This window comes from Telmatherina bonti (assembly GCF_933228915.1).
Source record: "Telmatherina bonti genome assembly, chromosome: 2".
In the NCBI taxonomy this organism is placed as follows: domain Eukaryota; kingdom Metazoa; phylum Chordata; class Actinopteri; order Atheriniformes; family Telmatherinidae; genus Telmatherina; species Telmatherina bonti.
In genome coordinates, this window is record NC_136620.1 from 12,448,669 (window position 1) to 12,473,572 (window position 24,904).

Here is a 24,904-nt window from a genome sequence, read left to right on the forward strand (position 1 = left end):
ACACTGGCTGATAATTTCTTTAGGTTAAGTTTCATTAACAGCCGTGTGTGTTTATAGATTAATTTCCTTCCTTTTCGACATGTCCTGCAGGTAAAGTAGGCTCCATATTTCATGTGTTAATCAAGTAGTTCTGTTTATGTAGCCACACAAATATCCCATAAAACCCTGGGTGAAGGGCCTGAGAGCCACTACTCCTGTATTAATACATGTTAAATAGTAGCATTTAGAACTAAATAAGGCTTACAGCGACACACAGTGATTACATTTGGTATTTTTGCATCAACACGGGAATAACCAGATAAACGCTCTGTGTGTGTGTGTGTGTGTGTGTAGCTGAAGTTGTAGCAAACGCTGCTGTCCATGTACAGTTTAAGTCTTTATGTTGTTGTTTGACAATAATTTCACATTATTCTGCAGGATAAAACGTCTCTACACATCTGTGATCTACATGTACACTTCACTTAATAAATATTTCTACACTTGGTGAAATGTAAAATCAACAGGTTATTTCTCCTGTAAATGGAAACAAACTCCGGTAATGTTGAGTTTCTCCTTCCCACTGGAGACGTTTGTACGGTGTACCGTAAAATGTCCTGAGATGATTCAGTGCAATCTGAATCTAATAAAATCTAAAGTCTTGGTTTGCTTTAGAGGAATGTTTAGAGGAAAAAACATGCTGTTGTTTCTGGTTGAAAATATTCAAGCTAACAGACCAACACCTGAAGGTTTATATGAAAAAATGAAAGCAGTATTCGTTTTAGCTCGACCAGAATGAGGACCATGTGGACAGACTTGCAGACAGGTTGGTTAATACGTGATTTAAAAAGTCCAAATCTTGAATTTTTTTATGAATGAGGCACCAGAAAGAATGACGTTTTTACGCTCTGCCAACATGAAAAACTCAAACACACCTGAATACTGCCATTGAACAGCAAGTGAAATGATATTTTGCAGGGGGGATGAAACAGCTTTTGAAGACAATCTGGTGCCGACTTTGAGCAAATCACAAGAAAACCTGTTGAATATGGCTGAAGGACACTGAAAACTCAGACCAAACTAAGTGTTATTGATGCACACTACAATCTTTTATTTCTACACACATCTACAACACCGATTTAGCAGGACTCGAGCAAAACAGAAGAGAAATGTCCACAGCTGTTTCCAGCCAAAAGGCACTTCATGCTGCTGAGCATGACACAGACACAGAGCCACCAGACGACACCTGCTACACAACACTCCATCCACAGTTTTTGGTTTCTTATCCACGAACGACTTTCACTCGGACACGATGTGACGTTACAGGAGGAAGCAAAGCGTGCCAGCCTGGCGCTGAGGCGCTTCAGCGTCTTGTCAGGACACTCCATCAAAACATGGTCGCAATATATATATATTAAAAAAAAAAAAAAAAAAAAAAAAAAAAAGGTAAGATTTGCACACTTTTATCCACACGGACACGTTAAGGCTCCTCTTTGCTGGTACAAATCCTGAAATGAGCCGAGTGGGACGTCTGATATGAAACCAGATCGTAAAGGGAGGATTATACTTTAGGCGCGGAAAGTTTTTTCCGACATCAGACACCATGAATGACGTGTAGTTTTTAAAATTCACAGTGCTTTTTAAAGGACACACAACAGCTTGTGTAAAACTAGAATCCTCAGATCTCCAAGACGACCATCTTTGATTAGATTTTTCGGGACGCCTTCATTCCCGTTCAGCTGAGCAGGAAAATCTAAAGGATTTTAATTTAATCTGAATCCAAGAATCACCTGTTGCACAAAAAGGTACCTGAATTTTTCAATTATACTTTTTTTTTTTTTTTTAATTAACATAAATTTTAGATAGTGATCGTGGAATTAAAATATAGTCTATATGCTACTATCAATAAACAATTTCCCAAAGTTTAGATTTTTTTTCCTTTTTTTTTTTTTTTTTTTTTTTTTAAAGAAAAGATACAAAAAGGTAAAAATTGGATTATTTTCTTTGGGACAAACGTCTTTCTTTTGTGCAAGAAGTCACCTCACACAGTTCGCAGTGTCTACCTGTACAAATCCACCTCGAAAGTCTATTATACGATAATGCAGAAGTGTTATTCCCTCCAACAGCCACCTTCTCTGGTTATTGATGGTACACAGGGTCTGACCTTAAGCGAGCGCCATTATCGCGACAGATAAGGCGCTTTTTTTTTGTCACAAGGAGGAGGAAAAAAAATTGAGATTTCTTTTCTTCTCCATGGGTTGATTTTCCCAAAAGCATATCACAGAAATTTCCATCATCACAGCTGCGAGAATTCAAATGTACTGAGAGAGGGAGAGAGAGGGAGAGATGGAAGGGGGGAAACCAATTAGCGGGAGACACAGCATCTCCCGGTGATACCAGAGTCAGGATGTTCTTGGGAAAACCACCCAGGTCGATTCTGATGGGTTTCCATGGCTGCACTGCCACTGTGCTTCTTTTTGTTAAAAACTTTTCTTTCTTTTTTTTTTTTCTTTCCTTACAGCTAATAAGCTACCGATCAGCTTGTCGTTAATATTTTCTGTTGAAACGCTCCTGCAGGGGAGGATCCTGCAGGATACAGTGCCATATCTGGTGTTAATTAACATTTACCCCCCATTTCTCTAATGTGTCTGATCCTTTCTGGCCATGCGGAGCAGTGAAAATGCAGCCACTTCCTTTCTTCACAAACTCATTTGGCTGACAGAGTTTTGTAAAATTCTGCTTTTGTTTTTTTTTTTAAGACATTTTTCCTCGAACGTCACCGTTAATCACCAAGCAAAGGCCATATGCGTGTGTTTGTTTGTGTGGGTGTGCGCTATTCCTTGATGAGTCGATAGATGTGGTGCTGTGCGCCGTGCTCGTTGTTGGACACCTCGAACACACACGCCATACACAGCAAGGTCTCCTGAGTGTCTCTGTTGCTCACCACCTGGACACACACACACACGGAAGCACAAAAATACAGTACGCACTTAAATACATGGACACGTGCACACAGAGCGGAGGTAAGTAGGGGGTCGTAAATGAAAGTTTGAGGCTTTTAACTAGATCCAACGTTCTCTGTGGAAGGTCATCGTTCATGAACATGTCGCTTCATTCATGAGATTTTCTTAAAGATCTGTTTATATTCTATGCCAAACGGGGACACGGAGGATCTTGTCCGCCATCTACACGCATAACGGTGCGATTTATTGACTAGAAAGTCGGATCTGGGAATGAGCAGCCGTCTTCGATGGGTAAAGGCGGACCTCGGTCTTCAAAAACTTTCCATGAAAGAACAAAAGTATTTACTGTAGGAGCATTAAAGTGAAACAGGATGTCACCAGCTGCATTTCTTTTAGCTACACAGGGTCTTTTTTTAGTCACAGAATAAAGTGGTTAAATCCTCTGATGCTACATTATAAATGTTATTCCAGTTCAGGTTTATTAGGTTTGTGTGTTTTTGGGTAAGAAAAAAAGTCGGCCCTGCGATGGACTGGCGAGCGGTCCAGGGTGTACCCTGTCTTGGCCCAAAAAAGCCAGCTGGGATAGGCTCCAGCTTCCCCGCGACCCTGAATTGGATTAAGGGGTTTAGAAAATGAATGAATGTTAAAAAGTCGGTTAAAGTTAAAGAAAATAAAGATCAGATTGTTTGCTAAGATGTGCTTCAACAGAGAAGCGTAACTGTTCATTTCAGCCTGCTAATGGCAGTGGTTGTCGAGCTCGGAACTGGGGATGGAAACTGGTGAAAGTTGCTTTTCTACACTCTTCAGAAAAGTCCTCTTTTGCTCCACCTGCAGATGCTATTCCTGCTCTATCAGATAAGAAACCCCAACAATGGACAAACTATACATCCTCCTGCAGGTATAACTTTTTAATAAGTCATTTTCCAAAGGCTGCTGGGATAGGCTCCAGCTTCTGCATGACCCTTCAGTGGACTATTGGGTTAGGAAAATGAATGAATGAATGAGTTTCCTGACAATCACTCAGCTCCAGTGATGCATCTTCAAGGTTGGAGTTAAAGAGCTGCAGGAGGAAGCATTTGACTTTGCACTCGGACACGCTGATGAACTCACCAGCAGAATCGTGAAGTTCTCCAGCACGCTGTTCATCATGTATTTCTCAGGCAAGTGTTTGAGCTTGTGGATGAAGTTGATCATGTATTCACACATCGGAGAACGGCTGATTCTGTAGACAAAACGTCCGTTTTCAAACCTGGCATACTCCGTCTGCAAGAGAGCGTCCAGAACAAGGAGTTATGTTAACAGAGTGGAGCAGCTCGCAGCTGTTTGTAACTTTCTTCCTGACTGGTAGACATGAACCCTCACTGTTTCCGTGTCTGGGATGATCTGAAAAACAAATTCATCTCTCTGGGAAAATGTTTTGCAAACCCCTGTCTTAATTTATAAATCATTCCCGAAAACACCAAGAAGCTTTGCATCCGTCCTCACCTCCACCTTCTCGACCACCTGCTTCCCGAAGGAGCACACCTTGGTGGAGCACGTGATGGTCATGTTCTCTGAGCTCTCGTACTGGCTGGTCACACCGTAGAAGGCCGCAGGGTCGTCCTGCACGTTATAGTTCAGGTCCGCCTGGAAATCACAGAGCGATAATGTCAGAATCCATCAGCAGAACCTGGAACATGGTTCTGCATCTCAACGCAGCATCGCCCTCTGCTGGTCACCAAAGGCACTACATATATCTAAAGTTACATTGATCCTCTAATGGGGTTATTTAAGTATCAACTAAAAGCTTAATTTTATTTAAATACATAAGTAAACTAATATTAAATTGTTTCTATGCTACTTTTAAGATTTTATTTTATATTTCAGATGATTTCTGATCATTTTTATCTATAATCAAGCCCAAATAAAGTGAATTTATCAAACAAACAAACTCTGTTTATAAAAAAAAAAAACCCCATCACATTAACTTTCCCTGTCTTCTTTAGAGTCTAAGCTAACTTCAACTGGAATTAACTTTGACTTACTATAAAAAAAAAAACAATGTTTTTCTCGCTGCCCTACTGCATCAAAACAAAGTTGTGTTTGAGGTGCAGATCATTTCTGTTTCCACAAATAAATCTTACCCACAAATGATCTCTATTAAAGCATAAGCAGCTATATAAAAAAAAAAAAATCTAAACAGTATTTGGTTTGAAGAAGCAGGAGATGTTTGATCAAAGCCGGCGGGACATGCTGTGCCTGGATTACAGGCCAGGAGACCTGAAGAAGGGTTTGTACCGTTTGTAATGAGTTCTCCAAGGAGCACAGTGTCTCTAAGGACTGAGAACACACACATTTACACACAAACACCATATGCTAAGCCACCCACATGTACAGCACATTAAAACACACACACACAGCCATCAAACTGGACTATATTAAAGCAGCAGATTATCAGAAACATGCTCCGTTGTGGTAGATCTGAGAGCTTTTTCATCAAATTCAGAAGGGAGGTGCTTTACATGACGCACACACACACTGTCTGCGCTGTGAACACACCACCTCGTTTCTGCATTTTAAGAAACACTGAATCTCCTTCTGAAGCCTGAACGCCTCACATTCGTCTTCATAAACCCCTCCCCAGAATGGGAACGCTCCAATCGCAGCTCAGCTCATGGTGCTGGTCAGCGTTGTTACAGCAAGTAGGCGATAAAATCCGGATTTCAGACCAATCTTTTTCATGGAGGGGAGGAAACACGACCAAGGACACACCAGTGTGTTCTTTCCAAAAGTGTTGTCAGCATCCACAACATCTATTCTATTTCCTACAAATCAAAGAGAATGTGACAAATAAATCCCACATTGTAAACTAAAAACTAAAAACATAAGTATATACATTAAAAACTACAGCTAATAAGCAGATTGTGCATTTTTCACATCATTATATACAGGGGCGGACTTACCAATAGGCAAAACTAGGTGGTTGCCTAGCCTTGCCTAACAAAAATATGTTTTTGATCAAAATGCATTCAATAAACTGTCAGCAGAATAATTATTATATAATGTGTCTCGCCCCCCCCCCTTCTGGTATTCAGGGCTGCGCACTAATACCTGATGTGATCTCTCCGTCAGCAAAGAGACTTTTACACTGGCTGTTTGTTAGCAACGCAAATAATATACAGTAGTGGGGTAGAAAGTGCATTATTTACCATAGGGCCCCATGTCTACCTTTGCCTGGGGCCCCGAATCTCTTAAATCCGCCACTGATTATACAGATGACGTCCTTAAAATGCTGGTGATGTTTTTATCATCGACTGCTCTGTGATGGACTGGCGACCTGTCCAGGGTGTACCCCAGTGGTTACTGGGATAGGCTCCCCGCAGCCTTTAACCTTTCATGCATTAATTAAAATAAAACAATGCGACACTTTTTAAAATACCTATTTTACCTCTACAGACATATGCAATGATACTTTTTTTGTCTATTAGTAGGGGTGGGAAATCGAATAGAAAAAACTGTTTTTAAATAAATTTTTTTGTTACAATTTTTTTTTCTCAAATAAATGCAAATAATCCATTATAAAAATGTTGTCATTTTTATTGATGTATTTTCCTTGTCTTCTTGGGCATTATGGCAGAGGAATCGGGACAAAAGCATATAGTCACAGCACTATTTATTTGTGATATTTAGAATTTATCATGATTTTTTTTTTATTTATTTTAATGTATTCTATAAAATATTTTAAATATAATATAATATAATATATATATATATATATATATATATATATATATATATATATATATATATATATATATATATATATATATACACACAAAATATAGCTGAATTATTTTCTTTTCCTATTTGTTGCAAAGGCAAACTTGTGTAATTACATTACGTTTAATTATATCATATATTTATTTATTCTCCAGTGAGTGGAAACGTATTCAATGACTCACTAACATCCACTGTAGTGATTTATGTACAAAAATACCATCCTCATTCATGAATACGCAAGAAAAAAGCTTGTAAATAGGTGTCCACTGTGGGGCCACTATGCATGAAAGGGTTAATAGGACTAAGAAAATGACTGACTGCTCTGATGGATTAGGGCACAAGGAGTTGACTTGAAGATGATTTTTAAGAGAAGTGCCTTCAAGTGCAGCACCAGTTACACACACCAGGAGCAAAAGCTGCTGCTGTTTTCTAGACAGTCTTTTCCATCTTGTGCTTCCTGCCAGCATGAGACACATGGATGTGTTGCTGCCCCAGTATGCCCAGTCACATCCTCAGAAAGCTTCCCTGTCTCTGCTGCAGCTCCATGTTGCTGTGATTGCCTCCTCACCCAGTTTGCACACATCCCTCCACCTCTGTGAGATTGCAGAATAAAACTACATCGTAAATAAAATGTTTTTATTGTCTGTTTGGTTGAAAGTTGTGTGTTCAGACCTGAAAATACCGACAATTAATATAAGATTTTTTTTATTCATAATTTACAATAATTTTATGGCTAAAACAACAATTAGATGTATTTATTCAGTTCACAAAGCAAAAGAGAGATATATAGTAGGTAAAGTTATGAAAATGAGTGTTTTACTCTCAAGTCATCGCTCAGAGAATCTGCAGCCTCTTGTCCTTCAAGTCATTTAAAACTTCTTTAAAATGTTTTATTGAGATCAGCTTATTCTACATGTGACACCAGACAAACTGCATGACGTCTTCCTCAGCTGGAGGGTTTGGAGACAGTAAATCCTGGGACAGACAGTGATATTACAGGCTTTGCAGAATGTAGATGAAGTTAAGCTCAATGTGTGCTAACTTTACTGACCTACTTCACACTGTAGCAGGACGAGGTGTAGCATTCACATGCTAGCATGCAGAGAAAAGCAACTTTAAAATGGGGGTTATACCTCCATATTTTCCCTTGTCATATTAAAGACACACATTATAAACATCACATTAACTAAAATAGTTATTTTTGATCACTAAATATAATCTGTAAATGTATTTACTGCTATGTTTACAGACCAAAGTTTGTTTGCTGTTTCTGTCAAAAGTGTAAAACTGTGATAAATGTCGTCTCTCTGCTGCTTCCAAAAATAAAGTTTTGATACATTACAGAGAAAGTACAGTCATCAGTGCACATTATTGGGCAATATTAAGGGAAAATTGTGAGGAAAAGTTATGTATTTGTGCTGCTTTCTGCGAGAACCCATACAGATCGCCTGACAGCGCTGAGCGGTTAGCAGCTTTTGAGGGCTGCGTGAACCGTGTGACTCCACGTCAGCGGGTTCAAGGAGCGTCGTAACTACCTGATCAAATGACACTGAGCTGCAGTAGACATGTTTATCAACTTGGGAGGGAAATTTGGATTAGGGAGCAACTCTAGAAAGTGTAAAATGACTGTTTTCACATTGCATTACGAGCACACACACGTGCGCTGCAACACAAACATCAAACATCAACTCGCTCAGATTAATTTCAAATGACTCAGATTTAAGTTGTTTTACGCCATGAAAACAATCACTCCGGTCTGATGCAAGCAGGACTGGCCCGAGCGAACAGAACGTCTCTGGCTGTGAGTAAATGCTAGGTTAGCTTTCCTGTTAGCACAGCTGGTTCTGAAAACAGAGCGGTCTGATGCAGCTGAGTCCAGGTAAGACAGACAGCTCAGGTTTTTAATGTTAACAAATAATAAATGCATTTTAAAATTTGAGCATCTAAAAGGATACAAGATCATCAACCTTGTAACCTCTAACTGTTCACACCAGCATGCGACAGCTGCGACAGGATGGTTCCACGAGATGTTTTAGGAACTGTCCACGTGCAGATGAATCTGTATGTATTTATCCGTCATAATATTACATAAATAAGTTATTTGTTGTCACAAATTCTTTAAAGTTTTATGGTGGAGTCTATAAAGCAGATCTGAGAAGGAACAGTAAAGTGGTTTTTACACACACAAACACACAAAGGTGTAAACCTGTGAGTCAGCAGGAGAGCAGGTGTTCAAACAAAGCGACTGAGCTTTCATCAACCCACCACCTCCATATCCCAGGTGGAAAGACAGAACACACACACACACACACCTGGAAGTGCAGACAAAGACGTGGCACAGTGTGGAAAAATACAGGGGGTGGGGGTGGGGGGGGTGCGTGCTTACTCGTCACATGAAAATATGTCAGCAAAATGTATTAATGAAAAACGAAGCTCATCTTTCATTTTCAAGATTCTTGGAGGTTTTTTTTTCCCTTTAGTTCAGACGAGTAAAGCAGGATGAATGTTTTTAACTCACCCAAAACTTGATCAGGTAGAAAGCGTTTTGTGGGCCCTTGCTGAACAGCTCCTTGAGGCCCCCCTTCTTCTCCGGGAACTTGTCATAGATTTGCCTGATGTCCACACACTCCAGCAGCGGGTCGCTGTAGCTCGGGCTGCTCTGGCTGATGTGCACGAACAGGTGCTTGTTGTACTGAAAGGAGAGAAAAGATCGCGTCAGACGGAGGCGGAAAAAACTGATAGACAGAAGAAAAACCGCTGATTTCACAGAGTGGAACTGGAGCATGCTCTGTTCTTTAGCTACAAGACAGAAAACACGTCAATGACAATGCACTTTGTAATGTACTGTTTTATAATATTTGCCAAAAAATGCATTTATATTAAATACATTTATGTAAGAAATAGATATACACATTGTTATTGTTCATAGATGTACATATTCAGAAAAAGAGAAACTGTGTAAAAGATTAACATGACTGCTGTTAGAAGTAAAGCCGAGCTGCAATACCAATGATGGCCACTAGGTGCTGTTTCCCCACAGCGTTCCCATCAACCAGTGCAATCTCATCATTGTGATTGTGGTCTGGTTTATTTTTATCCAATCAGATTGTGAGTATCAAGTCTCCGACTCAACATGAAGAAACAAGAAGATGATGACAGCTGAAGGCAGAACTCAAAGCTTTAAAACAGCAGATCAGAGACTCTGGGACATTACCATGGTTACAGCCCCTTATCTACAGTCTGTATGTGCATATTTAGTGTTTCATGTACTTTAACACTGAATAACTTTTGTCAGCTTGCAGATTAAACAGTCTTTACTGATAATTTAAAAAAAAATATCTATATATATTAGACTGGTTTATAAATTTATGGCAATATGTGAAACAAGTTGTTGATGAAGACTGAACTAAGTGAAGTTTAAAGCATCATTTTAGTTTAGTTTGCACCCAATTTTACCTCCTCTTTGCTTTGGTATTAGTAATAAAGATTATAACTCACCACTTTATTAATCCTGATCGGGACATAAGCATTTTACACATCTGTAGTAGATTTACTAGAGAGCACTCGGCTGCCATATTCCAGCATCCTGAGAGCTTTTGGGGGGTTTGGGGCCTTGCTGAGGGCCCCACAGTGGTTCACCTCTGATATCAACCCTGGGACTTCAACATCTGCATGCCCAACTCTGTAAACATCAGGCTACTGATCCTACTGACCATGCTGGTTTAAAGGTTTGATAATGGATGGGTAGTCTAGCCATCCATTACTTATGTAACAATGGGGATGTCACCTGATGCACTGAGAAGTACCTCGCTCTATTTCTATTATATATTAATATATAAATATATGCCAATATTGCCGTCTCTAACTTATTTCTCCTTTTTTCTGCAGGTCTTCCTTATTAAGTGCAATTGTACATGTTGATCTGTCTTTCCTGTCGTCTCCACCCCAACCAGTCGAGGCAGATGGCTGCCCTCCCTGAGCCGGGTTCTGCCGGAGGTTTTCTTCCTGTTAAAGGGGAGTTTTTTCCTTCCCACTGTCGCCTCGTGCAGCTCAGGATGGGGGATTGGTTCAAAGTCATGACTCGATGCAATCAGTTGGTTTCTATTATAGGATATGTATGGATTGGCTCAAAATGATGTGTATGTGAAGTGCCCTGTGACAACATTGTTGTGAAGTGGCGCTATACAAATAAAGTTGAATTGAATTGAATAATTACACTTCTTGATTCCCAGAAGTAAAAGTGAAACCCTGATCCTGTGACCCAGAAAGATGAGGGACAGGAAATCCATCTTCAGCCGACCGCCTTGTGTCACATCTAAAATGTTATGTTCAGTATTAACTTAAAAAAAAGTCATCATCTATGATGACAACAGGGGAAAAGATTTTAAATAATATTAAATAACAACCAATCAGATTTAAAAGAATGACCAACTATGACTTTGGTGGCAGCTGTTTTTCCACTTCAAACTATTATTTTTATACAAATCCTTTAAGTTGAATTGCCAATGATCAGTCCAGTGAACCTTTAGGGCCTCTTCCGACTCGTTTTATTTACAGTAGTGTAAATAATGCAGGAAACACGATGTTGTTCCACGAGAGGATCTATTTGAAAGTCATTGTTACACATTTTCACGTCCTGCCCATTCAGAGAGCAGCAAGATGAATGCCAGCTGTCTGTAAGCCCAAGGTAGAAAAATGACAATGAGTCTGGCGAGTGGCAGGATGACAGATAGACTGAGCTGACGGAGAGATAGAGCTTTACAAAGGTTATTCATACTAGCAGACACACAAAGGCCTTTAATGCTGCTCTCGGCTGTAGGGTTATCTGTCATCTCTGTTTATGGGACAATAGGGAGTGCTTATTGTAGACTGCTGTGTGTGTGTGTGTGTCTGTACATATATCTATGTATCTATATCTTATCTATCTATCTATATAAAATGTGTGTGTGTGTGTGTACTCACTGCTTCCTGGTCCCTCTGTGTCTCCAGGAAGGATGAAAACTCCACCAGTCGTAGTTTGGTGGTGCCGATGGAGCGGCCTTGCCACGCCGGCTCTCTGTGTGTTTGGGCTGCAGCAGGAGGCTCATAGGCTGCTCAACACACACACACACACACACACACACACGGTTTTTAAGCTTAATTCACCACTGACATCATGTTCAGTTAGCACAGTTAGTGTCATGTGTATAATTTATACCAGGTTTTAGAGGCGACCCTACTACCTAATTGAATCAATGGCTCTTTAACAGGCTTGCAAAGATCTTGATGAGGAAGTTCATCAATCTGAGTCAGGTGTGTTGCTGTCGGATCGCATTTAACATGCAGGGTGGTGGTACAGGATGGGGAAACACAGATTTATACCATCACACGCAGAAAAAGCCCTGCTGATATGAGGCTGCAGCACTGAAAAACTTAGGTTTTATTGAAAGAAAATACTTTTAGTGTTACATTGTTGTAACCAACGACAACCATAATCCACCAGAAAAATGTTAAAACTTCACAGAAACCTTTCCAGGCTTCAGACGATATATGTCCAACAAACCGCATGGTTGATTTCATGAAGTTTTGTAGAACTCTGCCCCACTCCTGACTCAGCCAACGCTGTGTGGGTTAACACTAAACCCACTCTGTGATGAGCATCATATGATGCTGCAGCCAAATCAGCTGCTACAGGTTACAAAACAGTCTAAAGGTCTGGTTTACAAGGAAGAAGAAAACCAATTTTCATGATGAATAAAGAGCAGTTTGTTGAAAATGCTGATTATTTCCAGTGGATTTACAGTCTGAAGGCCCTTATTGATTGTAAAAGCTCTTGTGGCTGCTGTCAATTTCATAATAATCCTCATTCCCTGAAATCAAACCATGTAAATGAATTTATTATGCACCACTAATACGAGCCTAGGAGGGTGTGAACATATAGCTGGAGTACTTGTCTGTCTCTGTGTTCATTTATAGATTTATTTGAGCATTTTACGGCTTCGTTTTAAAGTTTTACATTGATTTTTCTACAAATATTTTTCTCATCCACACCACTATGAGGGCATCATGGTTCAAAGATCCTCTCCTTCAAATATACAGTCTAATTATAGAAAATAATATCTAGGTTTACAGTGAGTTTTTCTTTTTCTAGTTGTATTGACATCTCAATAACATGACCATAAGGAGCAATAATGGCATGGTGGCAACGGGTTCATTTGGACCAATCAGCAGGCTCAAATTTGCATAAGGCAGTGATTGACAGGCAAACTTACATCTTACATAACAAATGGACATTTTAGGTAATTTTGTCCTGAAAGAGTTAGACCCCTATACTCTGTGGGCCCCTGGGCTTCAGCCCAGGAAAGCCTGTGCATTAAAGTGGCCTGAAGCATTGGATGTGACTGCTATGAATCCATAGATCATTTTAATGAAACTGCAAAAAAGACTGGTCCTCGGACTGGTTTGGACGTAGACGATGACACCTGAACACATCACTTTACACCTGCTGTAAGATTTTACAATCAATTGATTCTCATTCATTGTGATGTTATGTTTAATTGTCTTTTAGCCCTTTAAAACCCTAAAGTGGCCATTTCAGGGACTAAAACCTACTATTGTGCTCTGATTAGTGGTTGCAGGGATAATGTTCAGGTTTAGTACTGGGGCCTGAAGGTGCAGAGCTCCAGCTGCATCCTTCCTAAACAATATCCATATTCACCCTGAAAGGTTTTTTTCAGGCAAGCCGGAAACTGTTTTCATTCGTGCAGTGTGCCATCTTGACCGGAAAGGTATTCCTAGACCCTGGTGGTGCAGAGCTGCACTCATTTCATTATGGGAATGCAATTTTCGAGCACAGGTCTGAAAAGCAGGCATGTAGCTCAAATGATTAATGATTTATAGATTTAGTTGTAATTTAAATGTCAAACTTTATTGTTGGCGAACATGCCTCAGAAAGAACTTTGACGTTTTGATGCCACAGGTACGGATTTGGGAAAGAATCTCTTAACGTCGTCCGACCCGTTAGCAGCTGGCAGCGCTCATGGTGCGTTTAGGTTAGCTTGGAATTTAGACAACTTCTTCTTAAAGGGACCATGGCATCAATAAGGTTTATTGTTTTTTTTCATTCCAGCCAGTTACCCATTAATACGGCCACTGATGCCTAAAAGGGATGCTATTATGGTATTTGGAGTTTTCTGAGCTTTCTACAGTGTTACAGTGTTGAACTCTCATCAGACATGTGAACGGTTTTTTTATCACCTAAACGCATGTTTGAGTTTGAGTTTGAGTTCCAGCACTCTCTCCATTCGGTTTCCATGGCAACGAAAAACGTGTCGTTTTAGAGAGTTTTTTCTACGTGGAAATCCTTGTGATGTCCCGGGGGATAAGGTTTGGTGATTGGTTACCTTCTACTGGTTAACAAGGGCATGTACAAATACATCAGGCGGGTGGAAAACGTGGGATAAAGTTATTTCCAACGATGGCTGGTGAGTTTACCAAAGAGAGACATCCTGCTGCATTTGTTGCTGTGGGTTGCTGTTTTCCACTTCGTTTTCAGGCTCTGATTCAGGTTCCAACATGTAGGGCTGTATGCTATGTGTTGACATTGTTTTTTTTTTTTTTTTTTTATTGAGTTCATATGAGCCTAATCCTTCTGTTTATGAGATGTTACAATGACGGCGAAAGCAGGTGCGGTGCGCGCTCCCAATGTAGCACGTGGCGGGAGGCGGGGCTTAATGCGGAAGAGTCTCAATCCACTCGTTTTGCCCGCAGGCTGATCTGACAGCCTACGGAGAGGGTCAGTCTGAAGTAAATAAAGCAATTTGTGACAATAACTCCATCAATCCCAGCCCTCCTGGTCTCAGAAATAAAAATAAATTAGCCTGAAATGCACATAATAGTTCCACTTTAAGGGACAAATAAGCAATGAGGTGTTTTCACTAAAGCTACAGACATTAATCTGATGGCGAAACATTATAAAACATTATAAAGTACTAATTTTCTTCTGATTATTATGTTTTCTCAGCCAAACAAATTTAAGTTTGAACAGAAGATGCTGTAAGAAGGCAGGCTAACCTGTTGCTTATATATATATTCTAAGAAAACAGAGTCAGACTGACACAGTTTCCCTCTCTTTGACCTCTTCACAAGACAAAGAAAGGAGTGCTGGAGACCCAGGTGTCCCAGCAGAGTGGAAAAACCACCCTGTGGCGAAGAAGCAGCGTAAATGGCAGGAGAAAGAAGCACCGGTTCGCCTTAAAGAAAGATGATAATTGTCCTGCGGCCCCTCTCACCTGAGATTGTGGTGGTCCCTGCTGTCTGCACAGAGTAGGCTGGCTGGGAGAACGGTTTGATGCTGGGAGAGACAGAGAAAAGGACAGGGGGAGCATTACAGGGAGAAAAGGCTGAAAGAAGAACAGACACAGTGGGACTGGTCTCATTGTACCCACATTATACATAAAAGATTTCTCCTCGGTCTCTTTAGCGAAGAGAAGCAGCAGCTCGGAGGTCAAGCAGCTCCGAGTTCAGTAAAAAAGCTACACACTCGTCATCATCACCATCACCTCACGCACACGCTACAGCAGGGAAGAGCTGCGAGCCATGCGCACACACATCGATGTAAAACACGGAAACAGAGGGAGGCAGATTTTAAAATCCATATCCATCAGATTTCATCTCTGCAGGTGGTCTTTGTGTCGACGATGAGGAAAGTCTGTGTTTGGCAATATGAGGACCGGCGGGTTCCAGACGTCGGTCATGTGAGTTAATCACATTAATGCTTTCTGAATCACCAGCTGAGATAATCATACACGTCCAGATGCAGACTGGCGGCACATTTGGAAGCATATGAGGAGAAATGTGAAGGAGTCTCCTCCTTGAAAACACTGAAATACGACCAAGCTGTCTCGTTCCTTCCCAGAAAATAACAAATGCTGAGTGTTTCTGTAAACGTCTGCATGAAATGGGACTAATAAAGCTGAAATTAATCATCAGGAAACAAAAGAAATAATCAGCAGCTTTGATCATTTCTGATTATATCTCAGTAAACTGAATATTTTTTGCTTGGCTGATCAGATAAAATAAGACGTAATGACTTATCAGACTGTTGCTGGGTAAAATACAGGTTAATTATCTGATCAGTTTGACACATTGATCAGCAGAGTAATTGGTAATGAGGATGTTGATGATTAATTGTGAGTAAATTCAGCTGATCGGTGAAGCACTGTTTTCTTCTTCTGCAGCCAGAGTGACCACATTTAGACAGAAAAAATACCTGTTGAGTTGTGTTTTGTGTGTGTGTGTGTGTGTGTGTGTGTGTGTGCGTGTGTGTGTGTTGTGCGTATGTGTGCATTTGCAAGACAGTGAGATTATGGTCAGATCTGTTAGTTTGTATACTTGGATTTGCTGTTTTTAACACTTTGGGATACTTTTTGTATGAAAATTCCTTTATAAATAAAAATTAATTTGATAAATCTAATGAAATTTGACTTTAACAGAGATGTAATAGTATCATTTTGTATTTAAAAGCTTGACTGAATCGTGACAAATATGAAAGATTGATCAGTCAGTCAGTAATACCACCTAGTGTCATATTTACACAGATCAACCCTTGAATTATTTTTTTTAATCCACTTAATATTTTAAAACATCATATTTTGTTCAGTTTTTAAAATGTAGACTTAATATTTTATCAGTTATTTTGTTCTTTAAGTCTGTATTTTATTTTTGCAGTTAACTTATTTTGTGTTGCTTAGGATCCCCGTGGCCTTAGCGAACAGCCGTTACGATGTTCTGTATGTACGTATAGACTGTATCTTTGTGCTGAACTCTCATTTTTCCAGCTGTTAAGAAGCGAGCGGACCTCGATGGCTTAGTTTAACCTCGAGCAGGTTTAAAACCACGTTGTAGTCTCAGCAGGTGAGCTCATTTGCAGAAAAAACACATAAAAAGAATGAAAACCTGGAGAGCGAGCAGCTGTTTTATTTCTAACTTTAACTGTTTAAGTTCTTCACAGACATAAGTCTTTGGTCCGAACAGGAAGAGACTGAAGCTTGTCTGGTTTTATTTAACTGGATTTTTCCAGACCAATTCATTAGTTTTTTTTCTTTTTAACTGTACAATGTGTAGAAAAGTTACATCTCACGCATTAAACTGTAAAAAAAAAAAAAAAAAAAAAAGCAGTAAAGTAATGCTATGGACTGTAATGTGGAGGTGCATCTTAGCGGAGGAGAAGGAGATCCATGAAAACAACTATTTTTATTTGTATACAAATAAATAAAATAAAGTTTTATATCAGATTAAACTGTGATACTTGCACAAAAAGTCATTTTAAAAAGTTCTTTTATCTCAGAAGAGTCAAGCGAGCACACCCACCTGCTTCGGGGGCATTTTACTGAAACTGAGTAATAAGTTTGACTTGACTCACTCTTCTGTGGAGCTGGACTGTCCTCCGGGAATCATCCCCTGCCACAGCTGGAATAAAAAACACACATTAATACACTGGATTACAAAAGCCTGCAGAGCAATGTGTGTGTTCTTCCTCTGTGTTGTCATATTGACGCCCTTGAATATGTTTGTGGAGGATAGATGCGGCGTGTGTGCGTGAGTTACCTGTGCGTTTCCCGGGAAGCTGGTGCGGACTATCCCAGGCAGCAGCTTGCTGTGTATGGCGGTGGCAGAGACAATCTGAGCCGAGGACATGGACGAGATGCTCTGCAGAGCTTTCTCCTTGGCGTTCTGGTCCTGCACATCAACACACACACACACACACACACACACACATTTATCCCAAACTCATTACGGTGCATTTAGCAAAACTGTTCACACTGAGCCAAAAAACAAACAAGCAAAAAAAAAAAGCAAAGCAGGAAATTTCAGAAATCACTGCTTTTATCTTCAGTGATAGAACATAAAATCCTGCTAAAAGTCACAGCAACATGTGGCTCATAACACGGCGAACACCAGTCGCCTCGAGGCAAACGCTTAAAACCTGCAGGTTTACAGAGACACCCACATTTATCAAATCTGAACTAAAAGCAACATGGAGCAGAAACAGCTGAATGAAACTGAATTAGATGCACTGCGATAGCTGGAGAATCACTAATTGGCAGCTTCACTCAAGTTAATTGGCACTGAGAGAAATCTCTCCTCCTGGGAGAGGTAATAACATTATAGGAGGTACCAAGACGGGAATCATGCTGGATTTTCACATCAAACACCACAAACCATATGGCTGTGATAAGATCCTTCAAATGAACTTGTTAATTCAAAACAACCAGCCCATTTGGTTTAGTTTAACCTCCTACATCATGTTCAAATAATTTAAAAAAAGTAAATTCACAATGTGCAACTCACTAAGAAGTCGTGTTTTTTTTCCAAAACAACAACTCAAACAACTCAAACAATATTACCTTTTATATTACATGAACCAGAATGAAACCAGTAAAGCTCAGTAACACAGAGGAGTACCTAATATATAATATATTCAGTATTGGTCACACTAATAAAATCCATCAGGAATATTGACAATCTATCAGTTTACAAAGATCTGCTGCTTTTCTTTCTTTTATATTATTGTAAAAATAATACATATGTACACACAGGATTTTAAAACATTTATCAGACAAAAGAAAAGGGGAAAAACTATCCAAACGCCCATAAAGCAGCTCTTTAATTAAGCATTGTGTACAATAAATGTGCTTCAGCGTTAAAGGAAATCATTTCATGCATGCTCCATGTCTCATTAATAACACATCGTCAATAACTAATTTAGGTTGGATCGATGCTGATAACTTCAATCTGGACTTTAATTTCCCATCTGCTGCTCATTTTATGATGGCAAACATCACTTCGGTTTCAGCTTTGCCTTCACCAGAAAACAAGCGCTCCTTTGTTGCTCAACACAAAGTTAATTACAAGCAAGACGGAAAAGAAAGACGTCGAAAGGGAGGACGAGACAAGGAGGCTGGGAGACTGAAAGGAGGGATGGACGGAGGGTAGAAAGAAGAGAGGGAGGAGGCGAGGAAGGCATAAATGCATGTATGGATGGTGGAGAACGACAGGAAGGGGAGAAGGAGGAGGAGGCGGTGAGGAACCTAAACAGGCCTAATTAGACACCTAGGATACTAGAGTCGGTGTGACAGGCATCCTTCCAGCCACAGCGGCGGACAGACGCTGAATTCAGATTGTTCTGCTGCAGAGAAACCTATCTGGGTTTCTGTGGGCAGTCCTCTTTCAGCCCGCTGCAGTCATGAGGTCTAATCTGCACTAATCAGCTGTGTTTGCTCCAAACAAACTGAGATTGGAAAACACAGCACTTCCTGTGCTGCAGCAGACCACTTCCTACTGGGAGGAAACCACCAAAACCAGAAGCAGAAAAGCAGATTTCTGGGTTCTGCTGCTCTTTACCTTTAGTTTGGACTGGAACTCCCTGGATTTTCTTCTAGCCAGAACCTGGATGTGACTGGATACCTGGAGAAGAGGAGAGGAGAAGGAGAGGAGGAGAAGAGGAGAGGAGAGGAGGAGGAGAAGGAGGGGTTGCAGGGTAGATAAAAAGAGAGAGAGAGGAGGAAGGACCAAACAGTGAGTTGCCATGGTTATGAAAGGATTGTTGCCATACTGGAAGTACACACACAGACACACATGCGCACACACACACTTCTCCCCTGACAACAGTGAATAGACCCATCTATGCACATCTTTTCAGAAAGCAAAAAGACACCTGGGAACAGAGGCCAACAACGACACTTTACTGCCATGTTATGTTCTGTCCAAAACAGCTGAAAAAGACGTCAAACAATTAGTGCTGGACAGCAGAGGAAGGATTTGTTGTTTCTTGTTTTTCTCTGGTTGTCACCATAAACAGCAGCTTTACTCCTGGGTTCATCTGACCCCGTCTGGCCGCGCACATCAAACATTTCACAGATGTCTAGTCGCGAAGCTCCCAGACAAATACTGTACAACAAAACATGCATGACAATAAAAATATTAAATTTAGCTCACATAAAATGTCTAAATAAGCCAGATTACAGCTAAAAATCTGTGTTTAATGACTGATTATGTCGATGCAAAGAGAGAAAACACTAAACCTTAACGTCGCTTTCAGAGAGGAGCTAGTCTTTACCTGCAGGAATCATGTTTGTGCTGTTACCCTGCAGGTAAACAGCTCCGCTATTTGCTACCTGGATGAGGTCAACAGGATGTAAACACACTTAAACGACAGCTGAAGCATTATATCTACTGGCCAGCAAGGCGACTCACATGGCTGCTAAACACAAAGAGCTGCAGGTAATCATGGATGTCGTTACATGTCGTGTCACTGGGTCTGCAGAGTGGGTAACGCTGCAGAGTTAAGCAAAGACTACAAGTCTTATGTCACGGATGACGATCAGTAAGCATCGCTGACCATCTTGGTATTAATAAAATGGAGCTGACTAGCATTAACAAAAAAAAAAAAAAAAAAAAAAGACTTTTTAGCTGCAGAAAAGAATCATGTAATGCAACAGTTTGTGAAAAAAAACCTTCGTTGATAAACTATGACAGAAGAAACTTTTTCATCAGTTAATTTCATCGCTGCAAACAAACTGTGTTATGAGTTACGGCATTTTTCTGCCTGATTTTCTTCGATTCTAACTTCAAAACATGGCAGCATATCATAAAAATTTTTTTTTAAAAAACAAGAAAAATTTGAAAAATTTCCACAAATCAACAAGTGTTTCAACAGCAGCTGCATCAATCTGTTAAACACAGTCAACGCAGCTACTGGTACTAAAAAAATGATGCTGTATAATCCTTAATCTAATATGTGGCCCAAACAAGAAGCACGTTGTATTCAGCTCAACCTCTTTTGTCCTAATATAGTCGTGTTTATTAAATATCTTTTAGCAGTCGAAAATGTTCATCTTCAAACCAGAATAAATGAGCAGCAACATTCACTTCTTTTATACACCGCTGGTGTCCAATATGTCGAATTCACTGAGAATGCATCCAAACAAACATCAAGACAATGGGAACAACTGCAGAATTATTTCTGCACAAAATATCAGATTTTATTCCAGTCAGAAAAGCAACACGTATAATATTAATGTATTTATAATGTTAAGACATTTGGACGTGAAGAAGCTCAGGTCTGTGTTTCGTTTAGAACAGAGTTGGTCCTGCAGATTTTCACTGTTTCACTGCTTCAGCGCACCTGACTCAAATGAAATGGATCCAGCAGCCAATGCAGTTCTGCATTAAGACCCTTTTAAATAGGAAAAACCTGCAGGATTGTGGCCCTGCAGGACCGGAGCTGGACACCCCCACCTCAGAGGAAGTTCTGCTGTTGAGCATGCGCAGGTGTAGCAGATGAATGCACCTCCGTTCCACTTCTCAGACCTCAATTAGTGCCATAAAACACACCAGGGATCTCTAACTGCGGTCATGGTGGACGGCTTTCCAGCAGGTTTTAGAGGTTTTCCTGCATCAGAACACCTGACCCACCCTTCATTTACAGGTTGCAAGTCGTATTTTCATTCATCACCGATGCTGCTTGTGCAGACCCAGTGGAGACACGGTGACGGGTTTTACAACCCCTGCAGTTATTTTCATGTGTGTATAATGCAATATGCTGTGAAACACACTCCCACCATTACCTGTTTCCTTGTCCGCGTCTTGCCTGTTCGAAGTTTTATGTATCTGGCTATCAGCTCGTTTCGACCTGGAGGGGGAAACAAAGACACATATTACACTGATGAACCTTTTTTCCCCCGCAACACACACATAAAACCGTCTTTTTCTGGTCTCAAAGACACTCACAAGCAGAAATCATCTGACCCTGACAAACAACTTAGTGGCTGATTTAGAGCTGTTGACCCAGTGATCCTGTGACGTGCATTTTCACTTAGAAACACTGTAATCACCGATACCCCTGTTGAGCCCTCCACACACACACACACACACACACACACACAAAATCACACACACGCCACGGCCCTGAATACACATGACCCAACAATGCAGGCATTCATGCGGACCGGCCGTCCCCTGATTAAAGGAGCCAGCAGGCCAGCTGTACCCATGCATACGTGCGCGCACATCCGCGCACACAGGCGCTTACAATGCTGAATAATTCAACCCATTCAATAGGGAGCACAGCAGACTCAGCATGACCTGGCTGGCATAGATTAGCGAGGGAGAGCAGAGAGAAAGGGGAAAAAAACACAACTTTAAATAAAAACCTGTAACAGATATACGTGTGTTCGCTCCTCCTGGTGCACATCCACGCCGCGGCACCGCAACGGGGACTCAGAGGTAAACACAGCTGATGATTTGAGATAAATCAGCGAGATGAGGTAACCTGACCACTGTTGCATTTGCTAACAAGCAAATTTGGTGTGGCGCGGCTCGGTTTGGTTTGGTTTGGTTTCTGCCTTGGCCTGCTTTCTGCTGCAGCCGAGTGGAAAAGCGAAGTCAGGCCAGCTGGCCAACCGATGGTCAAGATCTGCACAAAGCCAAACCTCTACACTCTGCCCAAATGGCTCGCAACAATAGCCCTAACTAACTAGCAGATGGTGTTTGTGCATTTGGGTGTGTGTGTGTGTATGGGGGGGGGGGGGGAGTGTGTGTGTTCTGACCAGACCCACTGACACTGAGATAGGAAGCTTAGACTGATAAGAATCTACAGCTCCCCATGCAGGTGTTTTCCTTCTAGCAGTCAAAAGCTGTGACTGACGACAGCACACATGCAAACACACACATCAATGTACATACATGTATGAGTGCCAGCACACACACACACACACACACACACACACACACACACACACACAGAGCGAGTCCTGGCTGTGGAAGCTGACATCTGACTCCAGAGGGGCCAGCTGGTCTTTCTAGGAGGCTTAACGGTGAATTATCATCCTTCACTAACCCTGCGGCACACATCCCTCGCTTTTGCCCTCCCCTCCTTCTAAAAAAAACTCTCCAACACACACACACACACACACACACACACACACACACACACACACACACACACACATATGTACACACAAACTTCCCTTCTCCCTTTATTCATCCATCCGTCCTCTCTTCTGGCTGTTCCCTTTTCCACCCCCTCCTCTGTCCCTCTCGTAGTGAATGGGCTTCCCTTCTGCTCCCTCCCTCTTCCTCCCTCTCTACTTGCCCAGTGAAAGACTTCAAGGCCAAAGTCAGATGGTCATTAACCGTGACGAACAGAAGCAACTCTCGCTCTCTCTCCTCTCTGTCTCTGGGCTAAGCCGCTCTGTGTGCAAGCTAATAAACATGGAGAGGAAACAAGGAAAAAGGGACATGTTTGAGGTGGAAAAAAAAAAAAGCAGAAACGACATGAAAACAACGCGGATTTCAGATACGAGAGACTGAAATTCACAAACATCCTAAAGCAACAGAAGCAAAGTTTGTAAATCTGTACTTTAGGTCAGAAATGTGTCTTCTAACGGCAGTGGTGTACTGTTGGTCCACAGTGTTAGCAGCTTCAGCTGCTTCATGGAAAAGCTCAGAATAAGGTGGAAGCCTTGCTGACTGCACTTGCTAACAAGGCTGCAGTTGACTGGTGTGTATTGTTGAGTAGCCTGGGAGGACCCCGGAGACCACAGGGGCCAAATCTTGGCCCAGAGCCTGGATTTACCACCGCCGAGGAGGAGTTTGTGCTTGTTAAAACATCCTCAGGACAACTGAAGCATTTTAGGTGCTAAGCTTTGAGATCTCACTTCCTGCGTGTGAGGCGTTGGCTTTTCTCCGCCAGGACATGAACGCCATCATCATCATCTGCTGTTACGAGTTAATATGTTATTCACTGCAAACAGGCTGGTGCAAACATGGTGCAGGCTAACACACCATGAAGGTTTCTGCTGAGAGCAGAACAACAACAAGTGGTATCATATCCCAGCTTAAACTGTTCAATAAATATCTGTGCATATTTACAGCAGCTGGATGTGTGACCCACTTTTCCTAAAACTAAAGTGACAGACTGAATGGACTGAGGATTTATTTGTTGAGGCTGATGCAGTGATGTTAAGATTCATTTTCTATACTGATTCTAATTTAATGGTCGTGGGGGAGCGGGAGCCTTTTCCAGCCATCAGCAGGCGACCCCGGACAGATCGCCAGTCCACTGCAGGGCTACACAGAGGAATGATGTGAACATTTCAATCTTATCTCTGAGGTTAATTTATAATGGAAACCTGCAGCAGCCTTAATCATTAACTTGGACTAAAATAAGACCCTGAGACGTTTGTGCGTTCTCGAACACGTGAAGCATGAAGACAATAGTCAGGTCGGCCGGAGCTCGCTCGGCGTAAACGAGCTCAAAATATTGTCTCATTTTAATTTTAGAGGTTTTACTGAAAGAAATTATTACATTCTTCAAATTTTACTTATTTGTTCATTTTATTTCATGTTCAGTTTAACTTTACATTGTTATACATGAACAAATAGGCAAAGATGGAAGATTAAATCTTGTACAATCTGCCCCATGAATGAATAAATGATATTAACAGGCAAGTTACAGGAAAAAAGCTGAGAGATAAAAAAGTAAAGTTATCAAAAGTTGTTTCTTTCCCAGCAGCAGCCTGTAACTACTGAATTTAAATGTTTATACAGTTTCACTGCAGCACATTAAACATATATTGTTAAGTTATTTCTATAAATAATGCTTCAAAAGCAGGATTTCGATGCAATACTCTGATTAAACATGTCATCATTGAGGGGAAACAGGCACAGTAGGGCTGTGACGATATGCTTTTGTCTCAATTCGATTCGATTCAGATTATTTTGGTGCCGATTCGATTTTAATTACAATTCTCACAAGAAAAAAAATTGTATAAAATTGTATAAAAAACAACACAGTAGCCAGACCATCATTCTGCTGTCATAATGCCAAAGAAGACAAATAAAAAGATAAATAAAAATGACAAAAAATTTGTAACGGTTTATTTTTATTTATTTGAAAAGAAAATTGATTTCTTAACCAAAAAAATCAATTTAAAAAATGTAAAGCAAAAAATCCTGATTTTTGATTTTTCGTTTTGATTTTCCCACCTCTTGTAAACGGGGTGGAAATAAAGCTACCTTTCCATGGAGACTCATGGAAGATGGATCATCTGAAGGTCCACATGCATCTGTTGTTCTGGAGTCGTAACACTAGAAGGACTTCGGAGGGGTCATTCGATCCCTCTACCTTTGGAGACTACGGAGGGATCATTTGATCCTCCTGT

At 40.8% G+C, this 24,904-nt stretch overlaps 1 protein-coding gene across 1 annotated transcript in view; it reads right to left on the reverse strand.

Annotated features, from left to right (window-relative positions):
* Nucleotides 1-1,852: 1,852 nt before the first annotated feature.
* The window catches only part of tead1a (TEA domain family member 1a), a gene marked incomplete at its 5' end in the record, with an annotated part of 32,758 nt that continues 9,706 nt past the window's right edge, over nt 1,853-24,904 (reverse strand). Inside the window, 10 exons of the mRNA XM_079247023.1 lie at nt 1,853-2,923; nt 4,050-4,202; nt 4,425-4,565; nt 9,217-9,390; nt 11,661-11,788; nt 14,969-15,030; nt 17,101-17,147; nt 17,286-17,417; nt 19,083-19,145; nt 21,308-21,372. Of these exons, the coding sequence (XP_079103149.1) occupies nt 2,810-2,923; nt 4,050-4,202; nt 4,425-4,565; nt 9,217-9,390; nt 11,661-11,788; nt 14,969-15,030; nt 17,101-17,147; nt 17,286-17,417; nt 19,083-19,145; nt 21,308-21,372 (1,079 nt within the window). The 3' untranslated portion in view covers nt 1,853-2,809. The remainder of the gene's footprint in view (nt 2,924-4,049; nt 4,203-4,424; nt 4,566-9,216; nt 9,391-11,660; nt 11,789-14,968; nt 15,031-17,100; nt 17,148-17,285; nt 17,418-19,082; nt 19,146-21,307; nt 21,373-24,904) is intronic.